Source organism: Sturnira hondurensis, unplaced genomic scaffold, assembly GCF_014824575.4.
Source record: "Sturnira hondurensis isolate 20B ecotype Veracruz unplaced genomic scaffold, ASM1482457v3 Scaffold0021143, whole genome shotgun sequence".
NCBI classification, from domain to species: domain Eukaryota; kingdom Metazoa; phylum Chordata; class Mammalia; order Chiroptera; family Phyllostomidae; genus Sturnira; species Sturnira hondurensis.
In genome coordinates this window covers 20,070,642-20,088,565 of record NW_028093774.1, presented here as the reverse complement: position 1 = coordinate 20,088,565, position 17,924 = coordinate 20,070,642, and the positions used below count along the sequence as shown (strand labels likewise).

The window sequence follows — 17,924 nt, the reverse complement described above, 5'->3', positions numbered from 1 at the left end:
TAGGTTGCAGAGGCTGAGGTAGCTTTAGGAAGGGGCAGGGGGTGGGGGTGGGGGGCAGGAAGGAGGAGGGAGGAACAGGAGGCAGGGGTGATAGCACAGGGCGCTGGTCCTTCACAGCTTCGCTTCTCCCCCTGCAAGACTTACAGGCTGATGCTGTCGCTCTGCATCCCAGAGGACCGATCCTGAGGCAACTTTGCCTCTCCCCTCCCCCACCCAGCCTAGGCCACTGCCTCCCCCTCACCTGCCCACTCCTCCCCATGCTGCTGTCATCGCTTGTGCTCACTTCAGAATTTCATTTTGTGGTCACCTGGGTGACCACAACAGCCTTCTAAGAAGGCTTTTCCCACGCTCACCCTGCACCCCAACTGGGTTCCCCACAAAGCAGTCAGTGTAACCTCTCCAAGTGACAGAGCTGCTTACAGTCTCTCCGTGGCTCCCCTTTGCTCTTAGGAAAAAGTAAAAAAAGACCCTTAATTCTGCCTGCCTCAACCAGCTGCGGCCTCTCTCTCCAGCCTCGCCCTTTCCCTCGCTCGGCTCCAGCCGCACTGACTTTGTTCACCTCTTTCAAGGACTGTGCTCCCTCCCAGCTCAGTGCCTTTGCACTTACTGTTCCCTTTGCCTAGCATGCCCTTCCCACTCTTTCTTGAGATCTGGTTTATGATCTGGCTCAGTGATTTGCAACCTTTCTCCTCTTGTGGCATAAACTAGTTACTAAAATCCTGCAGCACACCAACACATACATGTTTTTGCAGTTCTGATCAAAATACGGGTATAATTTTGATTGATTTACCCCCCCCCCAATTAGAGTAATGACCTATCTTTTATGCTCCAAAATGAATTTTTAAACAATCAGGTTCCACCCTGAACAGTGTGGCTCAGTTGGTCGGGCATTGTCCCACAGAACAAAAGGTTGATTCCCAGTGAGAGCAGATGCCTGGAATTTATTTTTTAGAGAGAGGAGGAAGGAGAGAGCAAGAGAAAGAGAAACATCAATGTGTGGTTGCCTCTCACACGCCCCCAACTGGGAACCTGGCCTGCAACCCAGGCACGTGCCCTGCCGGGAAATTGAACCGGATACCCTTGGGTTCACAGGTCGGCACTCAATCCGCTTAGCCACACCAGCCAGGGCCCCTCTCTCTAAAACAAATAAATAAAATCGTTTAAAAACTTAGGTGCCTATGCTTCTATATAAGGATATCTGGTACCAAGAATTAACTGATCAGATGCAATCTTATTATGGAACATGACCAATAAGATGCAACTTTATTATATGTTCTATATATTTATGGTTCAAGACAGGGAATTCACACCAGACAGCTACTGCGGTGTTGGCTGTTGTCATTTTTTTTACTTGACAATCTAGGGGAAAAGAGGCCAGTGTCTCTAACTAGTCAGGTATTGCCTGCTTTGAAAATTCTTGAGGCACACCAATTGAAAATCCTTGCTCTAGCCCATCTGTCCTTTTACAAATTCTTACAGACAACCCTCATTACCACAATTTTATTTACAGCGTGTGAGCATTTGATTAATGGTTGTCTCCCCAAATAGATGGTAAGCTCTCTGAGGGCAGGGAGGGGCCACACCTGTTCTGCTCACCCTGGGTCTCAACACCAGCCACAGGCCCAGGCTGAGCCTTACCTCCCCCTGAAGACCCTGCTGGGAAGCTCCCTGGGGCTTTAGCTGGCTCTCTACATTGTCACCACGTGAATCAGCGGGGACTGCCTCCCAGCAGTTACCGTGCTGCCCTTTGATTATTTGCTCATACGTCTGTCTCACCCCTCATCTGTGGAGTCCCACAGGGTGAGGGCCACTGGCCTTGCTGGGCAGGTTTCTCTGACACCCTGCGCTGTGCCCGGCCTGCAGGAAATGACTGTGTGAATAAATGAATGAGTCTATGGAGACAGCTCCCTGAGACCAGGTGCTGTCCCCGGTAAACCAAGGGGCTGAAACAGATGATTCTGTCTTTTTTCTAACACAGTGGCTCCAACATCACACACACCTGCCTGTCAGCAGCCCTCTGTGTTGTCCCCTTTTGCCTTTAACCGTTGCCCTGGTAATTCACAAACTCACTGCTACCACACTTCCTCTATTTCATTATGCAAAGAAAGCCTCACACCTCAGGGCTCTCTATAGATTATGTAAAAAAATGCATTTTAATACCGCCTTCCTCTTTGACTCCCGTCTTTTAGGTAGGTCTTTCTCATGTTTATAAAGCAACTTTTTCATTTTCTAATTATTAAGAAGTGCTTACAGTAGTTAAAAAGTTATGAAGAATAACCTAGTGGAGACCCACAAATGCACCAAAGTACGTATAGCTGAGGAAATAAATTGTGATCCAGGTACATAAGCCTTTTCTTTAAAGAAGGACTAATACCATCTGAGGCCTCCCTAGATGCACTCATGCATTTCCATGGAACTGGAAAGCTGGTTTCACACAGTGCATCCAGGACAGAGTCCGGCATCTCTTTGTCCTGTACTCTCTTCTAAGAAGAATGAGCCTCCCTCAGGCCTCAGCAGGCCTTGACCATGTTCCTTTCGAGGACAGACCCGGAGACTCTCTGAACCGAGAGGACCCCAGAGGGAAAGGAGTCCAGAATCCCACCCAGCACAGAACTGCCTTCCTAATCGTGCCACCCTGGGGGCTCTGTACCATGCAGGGGCGAACTCCAAACCCCTTGGGGGAAGGCCTCGGAAAGAAAAAGGAAAACAAACAAAGGAGACATGAGCATTCAGATCAAGAGGAACATGTTTTCATTCATGGTGAAGTCTTCTGGAGGTGGGATTCATCTAGGAATGCACCCTAGCAAGTCAATTTAATCATTCTTTCACTTCCCATCTGTAGGCTAGACAGTTTCCCTCTATGGAGCTAGAGGTTGGGGTTTGAGTATGAATAGGATATGATTCATAACCTCAGGAAACTTAAAGAGGTAAAGAAACATTTATGCTATAGTGTGATAACCGCTACCAGAGAGATGTGCGTGCAGGGTATGAAGGACACTTCTGAGTCAACATTCTTAGAGAACTGGGGAAGGCTTCTTGGAGGAGGTGATGGTTGTCCTGCGTTGTGAAGGATGGCATGTGCAAGGCATGATGTGTCCAGAATGCCTGTGGGGAGCTGCAGGTGGTTCCACCTTCCTGGAGTGAAAGGTGGGCACGGGCAGTGGTGGGATATGTGGCCAGAGCTACATCACCAAGGTCTACATGCTCAGCTGAGGAGTGTGAACCTTCTGCAAGCTGGGGGTGGCCACTGGATAGTTCAAGGCAGGGGAGAGTCCTGAAGAGAAATAGAAAGCCCTGTGAAGTGGTGTGGTGGTGAACTGGAGCAGTAAGACCAATGAGGAGGGGGGGTCACAGGATTGAGGTGCGGAGTGGTGAGAGTCTGACCTCAGCTGGCATCAAAGGGAAAGGAGAGGAAGGAAGAAAGTAAGGAGAGAAACATCCAGTAGACACAGAGAGTGAGGGCAGGGAGGGTTCTGGGTAATTCTCAAGATTTGCATTTGGCTGACTGGGGGCTGGCAGTGCTATTCACGGACAGAACAAATTCCAGAGACTAAGTAGACCTTGGCATAGTCTTTGGATGATGGAACTGAAGTTGAAAGTAGAAGGGATATGACTCCCACAGAATCTACAAGTGTGAAAGTCGCTAGAAGCACAAAGAAGGGCATAGAAGGGTCAAGCAAGATTAGGGTGTGGATTACAGGGACTCTGAACATGCACTCTGTTTTCTGAGGCGACATCCTAGCACAACTTTGGAGGACACAGCTGAAACGAAGAGATACCCTTGTAGTTCTAGGGTGGGAGTCTTGGGCGTCCATTTTAGCACCAGCATGAAATGTAGGGTGAAATTGACCATGACCCTTGACATCACCTACAGGCCTGGGCGAAGCAGCTCAATGTCCACTCAGTTTGAGTCCAGTTTTTTTTTTAATTTAGATAATGTATAATTCATTGTTTTTGTGAACAGTTTGATACATCTCAGTGGGGGTGGGGAAAGAGAGAGAAAACACACATTCCAATTACTAGGCACTGTGGAGAAATATAGGAGAAAACCAGAAAAGGAAGATGGATTCCATTTTTAAATTTTAGGGCTTTAAATAAAACCAAAGTTATACCTAGTTGAAGAACCAAATAGCCATGTATCAAAAATGTCAGTTGCTTAACCCTTTTCTTGCTCCCTTGAGACAATTGCTTTCAACGTTTATTAGATGAGTCTTTTCATATTTACCTCCATAGCTCTAAATGACATGAGTATATGGATACTTCCTAATTTTGTCCCTATTAGGCATTATCTATTGACTTTTCAATATGGCAGACAAAGATTTAGCCTCGTGTACTCTACCCTCATTTCCATGACACACATGCACCCACTGCCCATTCCCCCATCCTCTCCATATAATTCGGTCACATTTGGTTATACTGTCAGGGTAGATAGCTAGATATTATAAAGGAATGGAGCAAAGGGAATCAAACAGGATGAAGCATAATAAACTGGGGAGCTGAGTCAGATGCTGAACCTGTTTCACTAGGAAGTTGCAGCATTCACAGACTCCCCAGGGAACTGCTGCATTAGAACCCAATCCCAGAAGCAGGAAGAAGCCTAAAGGATGGTTGCCTATCGTTACCGGTCATTACCTATCATTACCAGGGAAGAAATAAACAATAAAAGGGAGTTTCCTCTGCTGGGCACATGCCCAGAAGAAGCCAAGATGGTATAGGGAGAGGTACTTCTACTATGAGGCATGCCCAGTAGGAACCAAGATGGTGACCGTAATGCCTGTCTATCTAACCTGGGAGAAAGATTGGTTTGAATCCCAGAAGACCTAGAAAAACGGATTGGCTAGGGGGGAACCAACAGAAGCCCCTGAAAGGCTGGGGAATTGATTGGTTAGTTTGAAAGGGTGAAAGGGTGCCAGGTCCTTCCCCAGGCTGCAATAATATAATCCAAGCCAACAAAGCGCTCTCTCTCCTGCGTTAACATGCCCTCAACCCCTTCGTTCATGCATCTCTCTCCATAGCAGCCGTGGGGACCCAGTAGCTGCCTGGGCCTGGGCTCCAAGCACAAGCCTGGGTATAGCAGCACAGTACCGACCGCCTGAAGCGCAGCTGGGAACAGAAGCTGAGCTTGCTGGATGGAGACAAAGGCTGAACTGGACTAAGCTTTGATATGGACTAAATAAATGGCACAGAATTTATGGACGCTGGCTTTTCTTCCGGGCTTGTTGAAGACAAGGTTGGAATTTTTTCTGCAGCGGGACAGATGAAGATGAGGCACTGGGAAACTGGGGGCAGCTTCTGTTTCCACCTACCCCAATAGATCTTACCACTAAACCTCGTCCTCCCATGTGTGGGTCCCTCAAAATGCTTTCTCAGGACCCTGCGAAGGGACCCCATTTCCACTGGCAACAAGATCGATTTTCAGTCATCACGTTATTAGGACAGCGGTAAAGGTATTCACAACTGAGGCACTCAAGGTGACCATGAGCTTCCTCCTTCCCTCTGCAGCTTGGAGTTAATAATCCACCCCCCCCCCCCGCCGTCCATTTATTTAGTTAGCTTTGTTGTACTTACTATTACTAGTCCAACCTCTAATTCTTCCCCAATTGTGTAAAGCTCCTCTCAAATTCTATCATTGTCATCTTCCCGAATAAATCTTTTCAGGAGTCTTTTGACCAGCTTCAGTCCGAACAGGCTGCTTTCTGCCCTGGCACATGGCTGTCCACCTGGCATTTTCCTTTATTGTGATCTTAGTGATTCCCATCGATAGCCTCTTGGGTTGGAGTCCCTGTTTTCTCTGTCTCACATCTCACTCTCCAGGCTTCCTCCCTTGGTTTGGCGGAGCCCACCCCTTAGCTGCTTCCTGAGAGCACAAGGCGGTACCTTTTTCCGAAACCTTGCATGTCACGTTTGAAAATATGTGATTCTCTTCTCATACTTTTTTCTTTTGGTAATTTGGGTATAACATTCCAGGCAGAAGATGATTTTCCTTCAGAAAGCATCATTCCCCGGACTTCTGATTTCCAGGCTGGATGATAACTCAGATGACATTTCGCAACTGTTTTTTTTTGGGGGGGGGAGTGCATTCTATGATGCCTTTCATCTTGGAAAACCTGTTGGATCTCTTCTTTGTCCAGGCTACCTGAAGTTTCGTGGTGATGTGTAACTCAATTCTGCCGACAGGGACTGCGAGCATGTGCTGTATAGCTTACATCAGTAAATGCTGCAAAGTCTCCAGAGCCCACAAAGAGGTCCCAAGTCCTTATGAGCTGGAAATGCACGGGAAGTATGGAAGATAAGGCAAACAGGATTTTGTGAGTGTGAGGTATTACATATATAAGATCTGTATGGACAACATTTTTGCAAATTACAAGTGTTGGCATTTTTAAGGGGGAATAATTCAGGGTGTCAGCCTGATTCATTCATTAGCAATTCAGCTTTCCCATGCACTCCACATCTACAGCCCCTTGTTCAGGTGGTGGTGAGCTACCAATAAGGTTCTCATTTTGACCTCCAAGTTCTGCTCTCACTGCCAGGAATTGTTTTCAGCCTCTAGGGGGCAGACTTTGCCGCTATCCTGCAGAAAGCAACAAAAGCTGAGTTCAGTGCCAGAGGTTCCCTCAAGCTTCTCGGGGAGCCAGTTGGGAGAAAACCAGGAACCAGGGTCCTTTTTCAGGAAGCAACCCCTAAAATGTATTTCTCCTTCCCCTTCAAGGTGTACCTATGGATACCTAGAGGTGGCATATATTGATAAATAAATGTAACACATAGTAAGCTGTGGCAGATCCTGGCTGGCAGGATCCGTGTATGTTGTGGCTGCTCGTGAACAAATACACACAGACAACAGAAGTCCTGTAGAGAAAAAGGGACAGCATGGCCACTCTCTGAGAGAGAGAGAGAGAGAGAGGGCTAGAGAGCTCAGTCCCTGCCTGGACAGGCTTTTATTGCTTCTCTGGGTACATTACATGGAGGGTAGTCCTCATTTACTATGCACAGGTTCACTGCAGGGGAATGCCTTTTACAGATAACAAAGGAAAGAATGTTGCTAATTACTTCAAAAAGAAGGATGTTGCAGACTAAGGGGAAAAGTGGTTGAACCAGGTCATACTCCATACCTGGGAGGTTTAGCTCAGATTTTAGGGGGTTGCAGTAAGCCCTTTCTGCCTGTGAGGGAGTTTTAGCAAAAGCAAGTCTCATAGCAGTCTAGGCACAATGCAAGCCTGATTCCCCATGGGAAACCTCTCCGTGGGCGTGGTTGTGTGTGCCACTGGCTCCCCACTGGTTTTCCATGTGGAGGCTGGGCTACATTTCCACGCCATGCGAAGCGGTTCCCTACAGTAAGCTACTCAATAAATGTTTTTCTTAATGGGTGAATACTTAATGTTTCACTCTTTGTAATATCCACCCAATATTTATATAGCTGCTGTATCCCTGGTGGGAATCAGCCAAGAGACTGCACCACCCTGGTGGCTCTCAGAATATTCTTGAAGGAATGAACACACACATTATCTGGTTTCATTCCCACAACCACCCTATGAGGAAGGTACTTCTAATCCTCATTTTACAGATTCAGAAACTGAAGGACAGAGAGGCTGAGTGCCCAAGATCCCAAAGCTAATATTGGCAGAACGGACTTCAGGTCTCGAGCAGGCTGAATCCAGAGCTCACCGCAGAGCCTGTTCACTCCATCTGAAAAGAGCACCCCAAACATCACTGGGATCCCGGGGGAGGCCCTTTGGGATCAGTCATCACACTGAAGCACTGCCCCAGAAAAGCACCTGGGAGAGGCTTCACGGAACGGAATGCAGGAAATCTGTCTTATTGTTGCTCGTTCTTGTGCTAGTTAGCTGTGGGACTTGGATAATACCCTCTGACTCTTGGGCCCTCGGTTTCCATATCTGTAAAATGAAATTAAGACTATATTCTGAACAGTGGAGAGGACCACAATGACCCAGGGAAAAGAAACAGCGAGAGGTCTTTCCAGGAGAGTGGAGGTTCAGCGCTCCCTGTACTCCCATGAATAATGATGGGAAACACTGTTGGAACTCTGAGCACAGGGAATGTTAAGTTAGTGTAGAAATTCTCAGTTGAGTAGGCTTCCTTTTCAAACATCCCATTATAGTCTATAATTTCTACCAAAAAGTGGGTGCCTCCAGGCGGCGTCCCCCCTCCTGTGAACTGGTGGTTCTGTAGTAGGCGATTAGACAGGCATGAGAGGAGCAAGGATGATGGGCCGGGTACAGAAGGTCAAAGGGCAGAAAGCCCCAGGTGCTTAGGAAAACAAGGACCTCGCCCCCAGGGTAACCTTTTCTCCCCTAGCATATTGCTGGTCTTGCAGTTTAGACCCCCTGACCTTTCACAATGCTGGTCGTGCGGTCCCGACTCTTTCCTAACCTCTCCTCCCCTCACATGTCATGCAGCGGACGCCCTGTGGAGGACCAGGGTGCTGAAGAGTGCCCTCGTGAGACTCCCTGGTGGGCCCCTCCACGACCACTCCCTTAAGCATTAACCCCTATGGGTAACATCTGGGCTTCAGTTGATTTCAGCTCCAGGCCCAGAAAAGCAGCAAAATCAGAGGAGCAATGCCATGGCTGACATCAGGATCAGCTGCACTGACTGATGACCCGCTGCCCTGGTGCCGACCAATCAGTGGAGACCATGACTGTGAAAGGACCCACCTGGAAAGATGATGAGTATTTTATTGAGACCCTCCCCTGGGACTGCCCCTAAAACCCTGGTCCCTAGAAGCCCTTAGGATGGAGGACCCAGCTTGGCTCTCTCTGGAGCACTCCCCACCCCCTTCCCCCAGGCACATTTTCCTTGCCTCTCTTTCCTAATCTCCAAGGACCCTTCTTTTCCCTCTGTAATTCATTTTCTGAGCTCATTTCTCCTACATCTCACTTCTGCCTCTGTGACTTTCTAAATAAACTTTCCGTTATAATTTGAATCTTGGCTGTCAGTTCTTTCTTAGCTAGAACTTAAGTACCAAGGTTGCTGAGCCGAGGCCTGGTCTGACTCCATCAGTGTAATGCCTCGGTTTGCAGCCAAGGGTTCTGATGCCATAGGGCTGCCTAAACCCCGGTACATGTTGAGATCACTGGGGGAGCTTTCCACACGTAGATGCCAGGCTCTACACCCAGAGATCCTGATGGGGGCTGTGACTGAGGCGTTGAGAATGTTCAGGGTTCCCCCATGTGACTCTATTTTATTTTATTTTTTAAAATAAAGTTTTATTTATTTTTTACTAATCTTAGAGAGAGAGAGAGAGAGAGAGAGAGAGAAACATTGATTTGTTGTTCCCCTTATTTGCCCATTAATTGGTTGCTTTTTAAATGTGCCCTGACCAGGGATTGAACCAAAACCTTAGTGTATTGGGATGACACTCTAACCAACTGAGCTACTTGGCTAGGGCTCCCATGTGATTGGGTTACAGAGCTTCAGATTCTTCATTTTTGGTCTAACAATTAAGAAAGAAAAACAAAACACAGTGGCACTCAATGGCTCTCAAACTTGAATGTGCAGATAAACACCTGGAGATATTATAAAGTGCAGGCTTCAGTTCAGGAGGTCAGGGGAGGGCCTGGGCTCCTGCCCTTGTAAGAGGCTCCCAGGGGTTGCCCACACTGCTGTCCCCAGCCTGCTGTCCCCACTTGGGTAACTAGGCTGTAGCTCACATGCAGACTCGCAGGAGAAGTAATGCTCTTCAGACCAGCCAGGCCCTGAAGGAGGAAGTTCCTTCACTTCTAGAAGCCCCAGTTTCCTGATCAATATGAAATGCAGGCAAGCAATAGTAACCACTTTACAGAATTCTTGTGATCGCTAGATAAGCTAAGGCAGTAAATACGTTTAGCACAATACAACAAATGTTAGCTTTTTAATTGTTAAGGATAGTCAACTCTCATGAAAGGCTTACTATCTGCGGGGCATTTTCAAAGTGCTTTTGTGTCTTAAGTCTTGCAAGCCCCAAAACATCACTGCGAGGTGGGCACTATTTCATCATCCCCATTTTACAGATAAAGAAACCCAGGCTAGGTAGAGTACCTTAATTTACATTACATACCTTGGAGCAACTAAGCTGGTGTTTGAACCCAGGGACAAAGTCCAGCCCTCCGGAGGGCTGAAATGGATCATGGGACAAAGGCACTTCTGCTCTGCGGTGCTGACTTTCTGGAGGTCCTGAGTTTAGGATTTACTCTCTGGAATGGCCAGCCCAGCAGGTGGCAGCCCAGGGCTACTTAGGTGCGGTGCCCTTCACCACGCAACCGCCGCTAGCTCTTAAGCATCTCCAACTGCCCCCTCTCCTCCACCCTCAGGTCCTCCTCGCCTAAGGATGCAGCCCCGGGGATCCGTCAAGACAGAATAGCCCTGTCGAGCGGGCTCCAATATGAGTACCCCCCTCCTCCCCGCACCCCGCGCCCCCGTAAGGCGACGTGCGCACCGAGAGTAACGACAAAGTGAGCTTTCTGCGATTCCCCTTTACTCCCGGAGCGCAACCAGGCCGTGAAGTCTACAAATCTCGCTTTACACCCACAGTTCAGGGAGGGTTTGGGAGCCCAGCCAAGTGGGAAAAGGTTGGGAATTCCTCTTGGATTCCCCAGACCATTCTGGAGGCGCCGAGCCTTGGTGCACGCGCGTGGAAGATGTGGACCGATGCGAAGAAACCATTTGGAGGGTTACCTTGGAAAGGAGGATAGGATTTTCTCGCGTGGTCTTCTAGGAGGGGGGCAAATGACTTTGAGGGGCAGTTCAGGGGGTGGGGGTTAACCGGGCGGTTTCCATGGCGCCTGGGGCGTGGAGGAGGAATGCACCCCTCAAACTGTGGCGAAACAAGTGGGCTGTCAGGCCCGCCCGGCCGGAGGAGGTGGGGGGGCGGAGGGAGGGAAGCCAGGCGGGACGGGGGCGGGGCGGTCACGTGCGCCCTAGGGGCGAGGCCCCGAGCCGGCCCGGGAGCAAACGGAGTCTGGCAGAAGTGGCTGCGCTAGGAGCTAAGTCTTTTCCCGGGCCGAGCGCTGAACGTGGCGAGAAAGCCTTAGGCGGACTCCAGGCGCTCGCTGCCGGCGGACAGCGGGCCCCACGGAAAAGTGGGGGCAGAAGTTGGGAGGTGAAAGTTGGGAGGCCCACTCGTGGCTTTCACGCAGGATTGGATCTCCATTTCTCCTGGGGCAGACGGGAGCAACTGTCCCATCAGCTTTAGGGGACCAGCCGAGGCTTCTGCACCTTAAGACTGCCGGAGTTCTCAGCACCTGTCCAGCACTTCTGGCAAGGCCGTGGCCATGGTGAATGAAGACCCCAACCTGGAGGAGCGGGATGGCACCCCCGAACAGGAGGCGGCGTTCCGGGAGGACCCCAGCATTTCTGCCCACCCCAGCATCTCGGCCCATCCCAGCATCTCCACCGAACCCAGCGTCTCTGCCCATCCCAGCGTCTCCTTCCACCCCAGCTTCTCTGCGAACCCCAGCAGTTCAGCCTTCCCCAGTACCGTGGCACCTGGTGTCTTGGCCCAACCCAGTAGCTCGGGCCCGGAGGACCTCAGCATGATTAAGGTGAGCAAGCACCGCTGGGTGGTGGTCCTGGTGTTCAGCTGTTACTCCATGTGCAACGCCTTCCAGTGGATCGAGTATGGCTCCATCAATAACATCTTCAAGAACTTTTACAACGTCAGTGCCTTTGCCATCGACTGGATGTCCATGTGCTACATGCTGACCTACATCCCTTTACTACTGCCGGTGGCCTGGCTGCTGGAAAAATTCGGCCTGCGCACCATCACCCTGACTGGCTCCGCTCTCAACTGCCTGGGGGCCTGGGTGAAGTTAGGGAGCCTGAAGCCACATCTCTTCCCAGTCACTGTGCTGGGCCAGGTCATCTGCTCTGTGGCCCAGGTCTTCATCCTGGGCATGCCGTCCCGCATCGCTTCTGTCTGGTTCGGGGCGAATGAAGTCTCCACGGCCTGCTCCATAGCTGTCTTTGGCAATCAGGTGGGTGGCAGGGCTCCTGGGCGTTCAGGGGAAGGGGCGTCATATCTTTGTGGGGCTGGTTAATTTCACCTAACTGCCACTTAACTGCGCGGGAGACCAGTTTTCTGACTTCAGCCGTGTTTGTGACTCTGGGTGACTTTGTGGCTGGGTGTGACTGATGGTGTGAGTGAGTGATTATGACTGAGTGACTGTGTAAGAGAAGGGCAGGGGGAACAAAAGGAGATCCCCCCCCCCGGCTAATTTCTCCTCCCCTAGCAGAAGGCATGCTTTAGAAACATGAGATGGGTTTGATGATTTTATTCCTGAACCTGTCAGTCCACCAGCTTAGACCTTGGACTTCAGGGAAACTATCCTTTCTCTGGGAGCAGCTCCAGGACGCCAAACTATCAGGTCCTGTCAGAATCTAGCAGGTGCTTTTAGCCTGACCAACAGCTTTCCTAGAGCGCAGCGTCTCCTGTACCACATGGAATCGCAGAGCGGTGCCCTGGCCACATTTGGCATTGTCCTTGCCTTCTTTTATACACAGCTAAGGCCAGGACAGTAGGAGCAATGCTTTCTGCCAAACTCCTTCCCTCTGGTTGACAGCCAAGTTCAGCAGGATAGAGAAGAAATCTCACTCTGAATTTCCAAAGACTAGAAAACTTGGAAAGCCCTGGTAAGCTTATCTCTTAATCCTTTCTCTCTCCTTCTTTTTGGAAGGAGCATCTCAAATTCCTTGCATCTCAATGTGGTCATCACCCAGAAACTTGGGTGTGTTATGAATCTGATTGTCTTCTCCAAATAATTGTAGCAAGTTATATGCAGGGCTCTTCTCCTTCTGGACCCCGTCTCCGGGACTGACGGCTTGCCCAGGCACACTCACTCGCGGCGATGCGTTTAAAAATGACCAGTAACCCTTGGTTCCTATAGGCCTGTTTTCCCTTAACCGGCTCATCGCATTTAGAAAATGTAACCTTTCATTTAGAAACTTCTTATTGGGGTCAGACATTTCCAAAACTTCTCTGAAGGCAAATTCCATTCTGTTCATCTATACCACCAGAAAGTTGACTTGAGCTAAATTTGCCCAAACCACCCGGTCCTGCCCCTTGGGTGACCGTGTAGGCAATCAGTGAAAACACGTAGAGAGGTGTTCTTTAGCATACACACCGGCCACATCAAATCCTTTACCCAGTTTTTTTTTCCCCACCTGTGGGTTTTCATGATCTGCACATGGAATTGATCTGGAGTCTGGGGGTGAAACGAGATGGATTTTGTTCAGGGCAACTGAAAAATAGGTGTTGAGGGTGACGTTTACCGTGTCCTCTATAAGCCCGAGACTCTAAGGTGATGTGATGGGAGTTTTAATGCCCCCACTGCAGCCCTGCTGGTGGGCTTGACTTCACTGGATTTTTCCTTTATAGGAGGGTAAAGCCTTGGGGCGGGGTGGGGGTGGGGGAAGGACCTTTCAAACTCCCAGAGAGATAAATCTCCCTATTGGCAGTAGAACAGGATACACACAAGGTCACTGTTTGGGGAGGGCAGAAGGAACCGGGAGCAGCCCCCAGGTGGCCTGGTGAGATCAGAGAACCCAACACTTGTTTTGTTAATCATTAAGGGTAAACTACTAGGTTTTCTTATTCTTCCTCACACACCAGTGAGGGAACTTACTGCCAGCTATATCTTTACATTTAGGAAGAATAGTTACTCATTCATCACCCCTGCACCCCCCACAAGGCCAGGACCTGCTAAGAACTGCACATTTAAAAACACTCTGACAACGTATATTTGTATCACAGAGCTATCTATTTAGTTCCATCTTTTAGGCTCCACCCACCAGGCTAGTTTAAAAAAAAAACATGGAAAAAAACTGAATTTGTTTATGCTTCCTCGCATAGAGATAAATATTCGGTTTTCAGGGTGTTTTTAAAAAAATTTGTTTATTGCTTTTTAGAGAGAAGGAAAAGGGGGAAAAGAGAGAGAAAGGGAAGCATCAATTTGTTGCTCTACTTTATTTATACAATCGTTGGTTGAATCTTGAATGTGCCCTGACTGGGGATCGAACCCTGCAATCTTGGTGTGTGGGGACCTGGCCAGGGCCTCTGAGTGTGTTTTAACCTTCCTTTCTGAGTAAAGCATGACTGTACTGAAATACATGTTAACAAAGCACCTTGAGCTTTGCTCCTTAGAAAAAAGGCTCCACAAAGCCGTTAAATAGATTTTAAAGGTCATTCTGCCGAATAATTCTTCACGGGCTGCAACCTTCACACTGGTCAGCAACCTTCACACTGGTCAGCAAACCCCCTGACCAGTGCCTCTTACATGCTCCACCCCCACACACCAGACCCCACTTGTACTCAATCCAACATTCATTCGTTCCTTCAACAAACTCTTGTGTGGAGGAGGAAGAAAATGTCTTCTGCCCTTCTAGGCTCTTTCAGCTGGTCTAATAATGAAACCAACATGAGGCATATTAACGAGGGAAAATAACCAAGTTTAATTACATGTGTACAGATGGGAAACACATACATCAAAGAGTCAGAGACCCCACACACATGCGCAGTTCAGAGACAGAAAGATAGAATGAGGCTTGTATGGCATCCTTAAAACTAAGGTAAGATGCCCTGGGGCTTCAGAGGGGAAGGAGGGGCTTTCCCTGGACAGTAAGAGGTGTAGATACTTAGAATTTGTCCCTCCCTGTAGATTGGTCATCAAGGTTACATCTGGTAAAAACTCTTATTATGGACACGGCCCCCAGTTTAAATTCTTCTAGGTAGTTAAGGGAGGAGGGGGGGAAAGAAGGTCCTCCTGATTCTGCAGGGTCTCGGTGGCCTTCAGCTTGAAATAATCCATATGCCAAAGTAGCGCATCTTGGGGAGGCCTGTTCTGAACCCCGTTACCTAGCTCCTGCCTATTTCCCAGGTTCTGCTCTAGGGCTGCAAAGTTAACCCCTGCCTTTGCAGAGTTCTCGCACCAGGTGTTTAAATTGTACCAGGCACCAAGATTCAGAGGCTTTTTTTTAAAATTTATTTTTAAATTTAATTCTTATTCAAGTACAGTTTCCTGTTTTATATTCCCTGCCCTGCCTCCCCCCGCCCCCCCAGAGATTCAGAGTTTTTAGAAAAGCAAAACTTATTAGATGATAGAGGATTTATTTTCAGTTATCCACCAGGTTTTTAGTATCTTTCCCTAATTGCCATGGGAAAATTGAAGGGGAAAGGAGCTAAATATTTATCAAACAGCTATTCCGTACAAGGCCCTTTTTCATCCATTATTTGATTCTTCAGCGCTGTGAGGCAGGTGGAATTGCCCTCATTGTTACAGGGAAGAAACTGAGGCAGGTGAATGGAGCAGGCCTTCAGGGCCCACATGACTGCGTGGCCGGAGGGAGATTTGGACCCAGGGCCACCTCCAGTGCGTGTGTCAATAATTGGCCCATACCTAGTCTTCATGTGGATAAAGCATATATATATTTTAAAGGGGGGCAGGATTCTGAGGTTCAAATTTTGCCCCTTTGTGTCTCAAGGGTCGTGGTGGCAAAAAAGTGCCCGGCAGTTTTTTCTAGACTTTAAGAGCCCGGCTACAGTCTTTTGAAGTTCCCAGCATAAGAACCAGGCACACCAACCCCCTCTGCCCCTCCCCCTCCTGCTCTGGGAGCCTTGCAAACTGCTAGGGGGCCCATGCTACTGCTCTGAACTTAGCTGGAGAGGCGCAGGTCCCAAGTCTCTGGGAAGAGGAACCGGTAAATCCCGAGGTGATTGAGAGAGGAGGCTCCCAGATGGCGGGTGAAGCTCTTCCTGCTCCCTCTGGCCAGTCGAACGGGTGGTAACAGGTGGCTTTTTTTTTTTTTTTAGCAACACTTGTTCCATTGTTTCAAGGGATAATTATCTGTGTAGGGATTTGAGTGATGTGGACACATTGTTATTGTGCAAGAGTTGGGAGAAAGCCTGGTGGTGGCTTGGTGGCAAAGGACCAGGGAGGTGAGGGAGCTGCAAAAAATCTTCAGGTCCCCCCCAGCCCCCCTGAGGAGCCCACAGCACCCAGAAGGGAAGGGACTTCCTCAAGGACGCTTGGGCTGCTCAGAGCACAGCGCCACCCAATAGTAGAGTAAGAGAGAATCAGTTTGCTTTCCAGGTAAGAAAAATACAGTTGCCTTACAAAGCCAGTTCAGTGGATGCCACGGCTGGCTGGACTGTGGAAAATAGCACCATCCCATAGAAATATAACACAAGCCACATGAATAACTAAATCTTCTAGTAGCCATGTGAAAAAAGCATAAAATGTAAATTTAAAAAATTAAAAAGAGCCGGTGAAATTAGTTTTAGTACTATATTTTATTTAACCCAATACAGCCAAAGCATTATTTTGACATGTAATCAATATAATAAGATTACTAACGAGGTATTTTACATTCTTTTTTCATACTGGGTCTTTAGAACTTGGCCTGTTTTTTATACTTACAGACTAACTGCCCTTCTGGTGGGAAGGGATAGCACGAGGTGAGACGTGGTCAGTAGCTAGGTGGGACTGCACACGTCTGGAACAATGATGCTGTTTGTAGGGGAGAAAAAGTTTTCCTGGACCCTCTTAGGGTCCCTGTCTGGGTCTAAAAATTAAGCTGACAAAGTCCTATTCACAGAAAGCCATCAGATTTATTTCATGTAAGTGTTATGTGACATAGGAACCTTCCTAACAAAATAAAGAAACGGGTCGCCGGTTTGATTCCCAGTCAGGGCATGAGCCTGGGTTGCAGCCCAGGTCTCCAGCTGGGGGCGTGCCAGAGCCAACTGATGGATGTTTCTCTCCCTCCCGCCCCCCTCTCTAAAAATGAATAAATAGAATCTTAACAGTAGAAAAAAAAAGGGAAAGAAAGAAAAGAAACAGCCCTGTGCATTTTGGTGTCCGGTTTGATGAGGCGCAGACGGTTTGAACATGACAGTTCAGGAGTATGAAGGGAATATAGTCACCTGGGAAAACTGAGCAAGGCCTCTTCTGGGCCGTGCCCCTTCCTCTTCAGAGATAAGGATGCTTCCCGCCTCCGGGTCTGGGGAGGGCGCCTCTCACCGGAGGGCTTTAAAGTCTGTTTCAGGGAAGAAGAGCCAGGAGTGGGAGGAGGTCGGAGCAGCCTCTCTGTGTCTGCTGTTGGCTCAGACTCCTTCAGCTTGAACTATTCAGTATGCCAAGGCGCCATCATTTGGGGGCGTAGCGTGTCCTGAACCTCATTGTACTTCAAGCAGCTGGAAACCAGCTTCTAGCAGATAAAGATGGGATCTAGTGAAATGATTGCAGCCTTGAGGCGGCTGTGTTTGTGGGGCTGGTGGAGCCTACAGCACAGGTGGCAAGCACCAGGCCTGAGGGCGAATCCGGCCCGGCACCTTGTTTCTACCCAGCGGCAGCACCGAGCTCTTGCTTAACTGTTAAGGAGCAGTTACCTTTATACAGTCCTAAAATTACATTCGCCCCTTTGAAGGCAACCTCGAGGCTGATGTGACCCCAGCGAGAATGACTGTGACACCCCTGGAGAGGCTGTGTGTTTCCTAGGCTGATTCAGGAGTCAGGGTCATGAGGCTGGCAGGCGGTCAGCCCTGTCGTCTTCCAAAATCTTGGCCACGGGGGTATCTTAAATTCCAGGCTTGTCATTCTTGGTCTTCTAATGTCAGAGGCCTTTCTTCAAGGTCTGAGTGAAGTTTGGGGAGGTGACGGCAAACTCTTGTTCGCTCCCGTGGACTGTTGTTGTTAAGGCACCCCTTCTGGGGGTGCGGCTGATCACGGGCCCCGCCTTGTGCACCAGAAGAGAGAAAAGAAGTCAGGGACTGGGGGAGCCGAACAAGGCTAGTGGTGACCAAAACGAGAGTGTGTGGGACCCTCAAATGCTCATGGGAGCCTGGCGCTTTAAACGTGACACAGTAGAAGTGCCGTTGGAGTGTGGTGAGGTCACAGCAAACTGAGACGACCTGTCCCATCTGAAGACAGCAGCTG

The 17,924-nt window shown here is 49.0% G+C and overlaps 1 protein-coding gene across 4 annotated transcripts in view; it reads left to right on the top strand.

Moving 5' to 3' along the window:
- Positions 1 to 10,910: 10,910 nt before the first annotated feature.
- FLVCR2 (FLVCR choline and putative heme transporter 2) overlaps positions 10,911 to 17,924 on the top strand; it is a 56,795-nt gene continuing 49,781 nt past the window's right edge. For 2 of the 4 annotated variants that reach the window (XM_037031354.1, XM_037031353.1), the window contains exon 1: positions 10,913 to 11,969. In XM_037031354.1, coding sequence (XP_036887249.1) covers positions 11,268 to 11,969 — 702 coding nt within the window. In that variant the 5' untranslated portion in view covers positions 10,913 to 11,267. Of the gene's footprint in view, positions 11,970 to 17,924 lie in introns of all 4 variants that reach the window. The other 2 variants (XM_037031351.1, XM_037031352.1) reach the window with 2 other exon arrangements.